Raw genomic sequence first — 10133 nt, 5'->3', positions numbered from 1 at the left:
ATTAATATTGTAGCTTATCAGCAAATCTTTACAGTTAAAGCTAAATCTACTAAATACGTATTATTACTCTTTTGCCTATTTTGACTCACACTGATATATAATTTAAATGAGTACTAAGAAATAACATGTTCCTTTATGCTAAATGAACCTGCATTCGGAATATTTAAAAATACGGACTTCAATTTCTTTATCAGTGCTCTTTTCAAAATCGAATCGTTTATGTTCATAAACTGCCATAAGACATACATGCCACTCCACATTGTCATCTTCTTCCCCAAGAGTTAGCAGCTTGGTGAGCGGACGCCCTGTGAGGCCTGCGTCACTGTCCGGAGACACGTGTCCATGCCTCACTGGAAGAGACCCACTTGCAGCTGGAGGGTGTGACCGTTTCAGAGTCTGGTTGAGGATCTGATGGTCAAGGGTCATGAAGGGTTTCGCTTGTTGTCTTTGAGCTTTCTGTAGCTGAGTCCTCCCAGGATTTTCTAGGTGTGCTGGGACCTACAAAATAAAAAACAAACAAAACACAGTGGGTAACGTCATCGGTTATATCAGAGTTCTAATTTTGACAATAAATACACTATAACATTATGGTTTCTCTCAATCTTGTAGATGTTGCTTCTACTATAATTTACATAAAATTTTAAGGGATTTTTGGTTTTAAGAATAATTTAAACTTTACTAAACTGTCTTAGATGTTAACCAGGTTTTTAAAATAAATATCCTTCAAAACAATGTACAACTGAAACAAAATTAAGAATAAATATATAATCATTATTGCTTTTGGAGGGCCTAATAAAAGATGGGTAAAATAACACAAGGGAAATAGAGTTGATTCACTATTATTAGTGATTTTTATATAATATATATTGTAGGTTATATATTACACATTAGTAATATAAATTACATATTTATATGTAATAAAATATATAATATATGTAATATATATTACATATGAGTTCTGTATTACAGATAAATATTCTATGGAATATAATCACAACGATTTGTTATTAAAATTTTAAAATTATTCATGAAGGAGCAGAGATTAGGAGTATTTATTAAGTGTGTTACTCTATGGGTGCTGAAAATCTATACTGAGCTTAGTTTTACATTTTAAAAACCTTATTTTTAAACTCCATATTCTTACCGTATAACAAGGATAATTTGGTAAATGAGTCATGATTGTGAATTGCCAGAGAGAAAAATTCTGAGAACATCTAACCAGTGTCATGTGCCAACTAACCAACTGTCCAGTCTTTTGAAATCCATTTTTCAAAGCATAATCTTAAAATTCTGGGTGTCAGAGATCTGGTGTACATGATAAGTACATACTGGTCATAGTTAACTATATACCATTATTTGTATAAGGATAATTTTAAGCATTTCAAACTTTCCATTTAAAAGGCCTATGAATGTAGTATTGCCTGCCTGTCCCCTTTATATTTACTATGCTGTGATGTGGCTTCTAATACATTTTCCTCAAGTGGCCTATATATAAGCCTATTTAATATTTCCCTCATGTTAAACAATAGCAAAGATTGCTGTACAGTGCTTATTTTTCCTTTTATTTCAGTTACACAAACTACTCCTTAAATCCCTTAACATGCATTAGCCCAGATAAATAGCCTTTGCAAAGTATTTTGCATTTAAATTAGCTGGTTTGGGGTGCAATATTGTAGTAGTTAGTTTAGTTTAATTCTGTTATGCTGACATTTTTAGCATTATTTTAATTGTACTACCATAAAATAGTTTTCCAGTCATATAAAAAAGATTAAGATTGGTAATAAAGATTACACATATTACTAATTAAATTGCTATGAGCTTTAAAGTTGTAAAATGACATTTCAGCAAAATGCCAGTGGGAATTTTTTAGGGTAGCTATTTAGATTATCCTACAGTTTTAAGTTAATCCTTCTTAATCTGTATACATTTACAACATATACATTATAAATAGCATTTTCAGATTCACAAATCTGAATGATCTTTCACACAATGCAACTGAATGCTAAAGAACATTATCTACCTACAAATGCAAAATATCTCCTGTTCTAAGAAAAGAATGTTGGATCAGAATTTACAACATTCATTGGCTAATTCATTTTTCACTTTTCATCTGTTAACTCTAAAAGCCTTTCTTAGACCACTTACTGTATTTTGCATTATATCAAGAGTACAAGATAAATCATAGATGTGATCTCAGGGCTCTAGGAGTTTACAGTCTAGTCGAGCAGTATTAATATCAACTATAGCAACCACAACAGTAACGATAATATCAATAAGCAACATGTCCCAGGTCCTGTCTTAAGCAATTCACTTATATTCTTTAATTTAGTCCTTGTTATAATCTTAGGAGACAGATATTATTAGTACCCCCTTTCCACCATGTAGATAGATAAAGTTACCAAAACTTAAGAGAGGTTGAATGGCATGCCTATTATCACTCAGCTAGTAAGGGATGGAGCTGGAGTACAAAGCCTCCTTCTTAACCTTTAGACAATATTAGGTAAATGACTAAAATGACTGAAGTACAAAGCAGAAGCTCAGTAGCATGTACAAAAAACTCAAACCAAACCCATTGCCATCGAGTCAATTCCAACTCACAGCGAAACCCTATAGGACAGAGTAGAACTGCCTCGTAGGGTTTCCAAGGCTGTTAATCTTTCTGGAAGCAGGCCGCCATATCTTCCTGCTGCAGAGCGGCTGGTGGGTTCCAACCACTGACCTTTTGGTTAGCGGCCGAGCTTTAACCACTGCTCCACCAAGGCTCCCTCATAGCATATACAATGAATTAAAAATGCTAAAGAAGCAATGTTTGCTTGAAGCTTTAGTTGTTTAAAGTTAATTGGAAGAAAGTGATTTTAAATCAGGAGTTGGAAGGAGAGATGACCCTGCAGAGAGGGCAAAGGGTAGGAAATTTCAAATAGAAAAGATCAAGATGAGGGAAGGCAAGGATCTGGGACATAGTTACAAATATTAGTCATGAAGACGACCCCACATTAATACTTTTCTTTTCTCAAAGCAAGACTACCAACTCTTCCGACCACACTATACAGAGACAGACTGAAATGCAACAACTTCAGTTCCACCTATGTTGTTAATTTATCATAGAGAGCTGCAAAGGTCAAAAATTTAGCAGGCAACAGTGAGGACTGTCTTGAACAGCATCTGTAACTTATTCAGTATCTGTAAGCAAAGAGGAATAGTCTATGCTTAGTGAAGTTGGGAAAGATTCAATGGAACGTGATTAAAATACTTTCCAGAATATCCCTGCCCTTTCCAGTCATGGACTGATACCAGAACCACAGGGCTACTGAAGGTGAGAGCACTAGTTAAAACAATGTGCAGCCAATTTTTAAAGTATTTTTAAATTGGCTGTGATCCGAAAACATAATCCTAGAAGTATGTTCTGGATTTCTTTCCTGAATGTCCCAACATTTGAGGGGATGAAGTAAATGACATTACAGGTTTCCATTGTTGATTTATTCCCTTGTCCAAGAAAGATGTTTTGAGTACGAAGTGTGTGTAGGCACGGAGCAGTACACGGAAGCTAGAAGGGAGATAGCCACATGCCTGCCCTCAAGGAGCTTACAGTCTAGTCACACGCAAGACAGGGAAGAAAACAGGTGAGTTCTCATAGGACAAGGACTTGAGTTTACCTTGCAGGCTGCTGTACTGACATACTTCAAGGCGCTTGAAAATATATGTGCAGTTAATGAATAAAAGAATAAATCATTAGAGCATAGTATGTGAGTACTATGATGACCACAGACAGCTTTGGGAATCTGTTAAAGCAGGTAAATCCTAGTCAGAACATCATTCTACACCTAGATTTTTCAAGGCACAAACATCAATCCAGAATAGGCTTATATATATAGAGAGAGAGAGAGAGATTGTGATTTGGTGTGTTGGACTGTCAAAAAAAATGAAGGCCACCAAAATGAATGGAAATTTTGCTACTAAATACAGTAAGTAAATCGTAGCTTCAGAACTCTGAACTTTCAACATTGTTACCCTGACATGCTTCACTTGCATACTAAAAATAATAACAGATTAAGTCTGAGTTTTTGTCTATATGCAGAGATTTGCTTTACTTCATTTCCAACGATTTATTTACTTATGGTCTCCCTATTTCCCAAAACATTATAAATAAATGTGAGGTGAGAATGTGGTGAGAGATATTTATACCAGGAAATGTAGCCTAAGGCCTTAAAAAGAAGTCAGGTAATATTTTTTAATAATAGCAGTTGAAACAACCATAGAGGATAATCTTAGGGTATCTCATAGCTGATGAAATTATTTGAAATCCCAGAGTTTGGATCAGTCTTGAGAGGGTTCAACTCTACAAACCACCAAAGATTAATTTAGAAAGTTTTGTTTTGCTTAAGCCTAAGACAAAATCATGTCTAAAATAAATAGTGATTAATTAAGAGTAACTGTTTTTGAGTTAGGCAACCCTATTTGCACTTGGATTTTAAAATTTCCTGGTAGATAGAAAAAACAAAACACCAAATCCATTGCTGTTGAGTTGATTTTGACCCATAGAGACCCTATAGGACAGAGTGGAACTGCCCCATAGGGTTTCCAAGGAGTGGCTGGTGGATTGGAACTGCTGACCGTTTGGTCAGCAGCCAAATTCTTAACCACTGTGCCACCGGTTAGCTGTGGGGAAAAGGAGGCCAGTAAAGAGGTGCTGGCTGGACAGGTTTTCTATTCCTCACATGGTTGTTAGCTGCCGTGGAGTCAGCCCTGACTCATGATGACCCCTATGCACAAGAGGATCTGACCATTGTGATCTACAGGGTTTGCACAGGCTGATTTTTCAGAAGTAGATTGCCAGGCCTTTCTTCTTAGTCTGTCTTAGGCTAGAAGCTCTGCCGAAACCTGTTCAGCATCATAGCAACATTCAAGCCTCCACTAACAGATGGGTGGTGGCTGTGCATGAGGTGCATTGGAATCTAACCCAAGTCTCCCATATGGAAGGCGAGAATCCTGCCCCCTGAACCACCACTGCCCCCTCTCCACATAGAGTCATGCTTATTTTCACGCAGTGATTTTCGAATTATGCTCCTGAATGTATGAGTTTATTCCTCCAGTTCACTCACCAGTATTCTACACTGTCATCTTTTGACCTATTTCATATGTGGGTTTCTGATCCTATTGAATTGCCAATAACATATCGTACAAGGGAATTTAAGGGACTATATTGTACAAGGGAATTTAAGAAACAAATCAGCATTTCCACCAAAATACTATGAAGACCTTCACCAAAGCTGTGGTTCTCTATTCCACAAAACTGTCATATCTCTTTAACTATTGCTATGTGTCATGTACAATGTTTTTAATCACAAATCGTGTTTATGCAGGCTTATCTTCATTTTAGCTTCTTTAAAAATGTTACCTTTTTATAGAGGAAGCATAAGATAATGGTAAAAGCCCTCAGCTAATTATTTCTACATTCACTCTGCAACATTTAATGAGAGTTTGTTCTTTGTTAAACTCAGTCCCAAGGGAAAGTCATTCCTCTTCAGAAAGCAGGTATGTGACCCAGGTGTCACCATCCACCTGGAGACCACTTATCTAAACCGAGGGCAAGGAACCTGGGAATGGCTCTGGGCACTGGCCTTTGGAACTCAAAACTACTATATAACGGCAAACACCACACAAGCAATTATCTCAGTAACAAGACTGTATGACTATTCTCTTGACTAGCCAATTAAATCCAACAGGCAAACATGGAGACATACCTAATAAGCATGTTTAGACCATCAGCCAGAGATAGATTTATTCTAAATATATTACCTGGTGATAGTAAATAAAAACACATACACAGTCACCCCACACACACATACACACATGTGCGCATGCGCGCGCGCGCACACACGCGTACCCACACACATCAAAAACCCAGACAATCCCATTCATTATAATATGACAACCCTTATTTTAATTTTGTTAATTTTACCCTAAGTTTGAATGTAATAAATGAAGTGAAAGTTTGGACTTCACAAGTGAGTAATAGATAACTATTAATTATGTTTCTGGTGTCACAGGTATATAAGAGAAAATCTATTTTGGGGGGCTTATGATTCTACTACCTCCTAGGTATCTACTCATAAAAGCCACATGACATTTGTTAATGTTCTATAGTAAAGATTAATAACTCATTTCTTCAAATCTTACTTTCCTCACAGCAGTCCTTGGATGTGATATGCCCATAAATCTCATCTTGACGAAACCTAAAATTACAAAGTAGAGCTTGTCTGATTGAGATATAACGACTGAACTAAAGTTCATCAAAAGTTTTACTTAGGTTTCTGAATAACTGTCAGCATATTTCAACTGAATATTATATAATCCAAAGCTATTTAATGGATAATAATATAAAATGTGATTCTAACGTATTTCTTTAGTCCCAATCATTGAGATGCTTTGGATAATTCCAGCGGTGTGTCTTTGAGGGAAATCTACGTTTAAAAGACTAAAGAGACATGAATATTATTAAGCAGAGTTTTTCTAATTCAGTGGTATTCTAGCTGTAAAAATGCCTGCCCTCCACTAGCACTCTTACGTAGTATGAAATCTAATCTTCTCTTATGTGTCTACCTACCTTCATTTATCCCTGTGTTGATTTGTTTTGTTTACATTAGTTTCCCTGTAAAATTTCTATTTTATACCTTAAAAGGAAAAGGAACAAATACCAGCAATAATACAGGTTTACTTAGTCTGATCTGTTTTTTAAAATGTGTGTATTTGAGATTTTTCAAGGCACAAACATCAATCCAGAATCACTTCAGATACTGACCATCTCACATTGGCTTCAAAAAAATCACAACAGCCATGTGCACACAAATGTCAACTGGTAACATCAATAACCAAAATAAGTTAGTATGAAACACTGAGAAAAATTTAATGTGTATTTGATATTGCATTCTCAGGTTTCATATTAATTAATTCTACAAATATTTTTGGTGCCTACTACAATCAGGTTTTGTGCTACTGTAATAGGTTCTGGGAATATAATTATGAACCAAACAGACATAAGGCTGGTCTTCAAAGAGTGTAAACTTATAAGACAATGTGATAAGCCCTATGAAAATAAAAGGTGTCATAAAATCAAGCAGAAAGTCTTAGATTAAATAGGAAGAAGTCATTCAAATTAATGTCAGTTTCTGCTTCTAGTTTCACTCATTCATTTAACACACATTTGAGTGCCTGTGCATGTGAAGCACTTGGGTTGGTAACCATTGTGAGCAATGTCAAACGTGTTGCCTCCTCATTTAGCTTATGGACAAGTGGAAGCGACAGAATTTAATAAAATAATCACATAAATGATAATAAATTTCCAATGTTATAAGTGATAAGAAGGAGAGATACATGACAGAAATGTGATCTAGATGGAGGTCCAGAAAGACCCCCCCTACAGAGGAAAGGATGATAGGGCTGGATCTGAGAGATGAGTTGGAAGTAATGAGAATACAAGGAAAAACATCCTAGAGAAATGGAACAGCATACGCGAAGGCCCTGTTGTGGAAAGAAGCAAGGTGAGAAAAATGCAATGAAAGGAGATAATGGAGCTAGAGTAGAGAGATCGTGATATAGAATGAGGCTATAGAGGCCTATAGGACCAGCCCGTGCAAACTTTAGGCATATAAATGTATCTTAATTTCTTTATCACGAAGTAGTGGGCAATAGCGGGTGCAGGAAGTCCAGTTAGATGAATCTTAGAGTGATAATAATAGCTGCTTGAACTAGGGATATGAGATAGGGGGAGGTGGTCACATGGAGACAAGTAGCTGGATTCAAGAGATGTTTAGAAACAGATTAAGGAAGAGCAGGCTTCTGGTTTAAGTAATTGAATAGAGAGTGATGCCCTTCACTGAGAAGTCTGAGGTTTGCAGAGGACAGGGAACCATGAGTTTCATATTACACACAGTGAGTTTGTGATACCTTGAAGACATCCAAGAGGGGATGTCAAGAAGGAAACTGGCATACATGGGTCTGGAATTCAGAAGTAAGGTATTGGGCTGTGGATGTAACCTACATGTCATCTACACCTATATGATAACTGATGAGATGGACTTTGGAGGGTGTATGTAATTAGGAGATGAGTCAGCCTAAAATTGAACATGGTGGATTCCCAACTTTTAATTAAGCCTAGGAAAGTCTATTCTGATACTAAACTCTAACTATTCTCCCCCTAGGTCCCATTGATTTTGTTCCACACATCTTTCAAAATGCTTATTTGAAGTTTGTACATATTACACTGTCAGGTAAGTCCTCCTTAATTAAATCCTTTCTTCCAAAATTCTGTATTCAACATTCTGATATATACACAACCTTATTTTCCTACTGCAACTGTCTGTATCACAGCTGTCATGTTACTAGTACTCAACCCTTTATCTGCAATTCCAAAATCCAAATAGCTCTGAAAACCAGAAGTTTTTTTAAGTTTCATGCAAACTCATTTGGTGGCAAAATCAGACCTAAAACAAAGTGAGGCTGTTTAGAATCTTTCTTTATCCCACTGAATACCCTTTCCCATTGAGTCAATTCCAACTCATAGCAACCCTATAGGTCAAAGTAGAACTTCCCCATAGGGTTTCCAAGAAGCAGCTGGTGGATTCGAACCACCGAACTTTTGGTTAGCAGCCTGAGCTCTTAACCACTGCGCTACCAGGGCTGGCTTACTGTAAATATTTATATGCTTTGCTACTGATATTAATCTTTTTTTAAATTGTACTTTAGATGAAGGTTTACAGAACAAATAGTTTCTCATTAAACTGTTAGTATACATGTTGTTTCATGACAATGGTTAACAACCCCATGACATGTCAACACTGTCCCTTCTCAACCTTGGGTTCCCTATTACCAGCTCTCCTCTCCCCTCCTGCCTTCTAGTCCTTGTCCCTGGACTGTTGTGCCCCATTAGGCTCGTTTTGTTTTATGAGGCTGTCTAATCTTTGGCTGAATGGTGTACCTTGGGGGTGACTTCATTACTGAGCTAAAAGGGTGTCCGGGGGCCATAGTCTGGGGGTTTCTCCAGTCTCGGTCAGGCCAGTAAGTCTGGTCTTTTTTTTTTTGAGTTAGAATTTTGTTCTACATTTTTCTCCAGCTCTGTCTGGGACCCTCTGTTGTGACCCCAGTCAGAGCAGGCAGTGGTGGTAGCCGAGCACCATCTGCTTGTACTGGACTCAGTCTGGTGGAGGTCGTGGTAGTTGTGGTCCATTAGTCCTTTGGACTAATCTTTCCCTTGTATCTTGTTTTCTTCATTCTCCCTTGCTCCTGAAGGGGTGAGGCCAGTGGAGTAGCTACAGATATTAATGTGTTTGATTATGAGATGGTGCCCTGGATCCTGGGGGTTTCAAGTAATAAATAGTATATATACCACATTACCTTTCTAAATCTCAGATATTGAGGATTATGAAACACATCTAGCCCTAGGTTTTTGGATAGAAGACTTGTATCTCTTTTTGCTTATTGAGTGAACACCATCTACAAAGGATTATACTATATGCTTTGCATGTGTTCTCTAATTTAATCTCATGATCATAAAATAAGAACTCAAATGGGCTTCCACAATTATTTAAGAAAATTTCAGTACTACATTTAAGTCCTTCTGATTTTCAGAAATAATAATTCATCAAAAATTCAAGTTCAAATGGCCCATATGGTATCTCTTAGAAAAATAATGAGGTGGGGTATTGCCATTTCCAACTCAACAAACCAACCAAATGAATGAAAGAATGACTTGTGCAGGTCTAACAATATTATATATTGATAACATTATTAAACATAGTTAATATATTTATTACTTATGGGCATATTTAAGTAAATTAATGTCACAATTTAGATGTTTTTTAGAAGCTTAAGCTCCCATGAAATTCAATACTTTTCTCTAAATGTGAAAAAATGCAAGTTAATTACTTAAGCAAGATTTAGTAAAATGTCATAAATTAACCTTGGTGAGTAGTGTCTGGGGTCTTAAAAGCCTGTGAGCGGCCATCTAAGATACTCCACTGGTCTCATCCCTTCTGGAGCAAGGGAGAATGAAGAGAACAGGATGCAAGGAAAAGATTAGTCCGAAGGACTAATTGTCCACAGCTACCAAGGCCTCCACCGGACTGAGTCCAGTACAG

The 10133-nt window shown here is 36.8% G+C and overlaps 1 protein-coding gene across 1 annotated transcript in view; it reads right to left on the bottom strand.

Moving 5' to 3' along the window:
* The window catches only part of TFEC (transcription factor EC), a 134309-nt gene that overhangs the window by 43492 nt on the left and 80684 nt on the right, over positions 1-10133 (bottom strand). The window contains exon 2 of the mRNA XM_023724620.1: positions 247-498. Within this exon, the coding sequence (XP_023580388.1) occupies positions 247-498 (252 nt within the window). The remainder of the gene's footprint in view (positions 1-246; positions 499-10133) is intronic.

The sequence above is a fragment of the Trichechus manatus genome, unplaced genomic scaffold (genome assembly GCF_000243295.1).
Source record: "Trichechus manatus latirostris isolate Lorelei unplaced genomic scaffold, TriManLat1.0 scaffold00251, whole genome shotgun sequence".
NCBI classification, from domain to species: domain Eukaryota; kingdom Metazoa; phylum Chordata; class Mammalia; order Sirenia; family Trichechidae; genus Trichechus; species Trichechus manatus.
The sequence above is the reverse complement of the archived record's forward strand: the minus strand, read 5'-3'. Positions and strand labels throughout refer to the sequence as shown.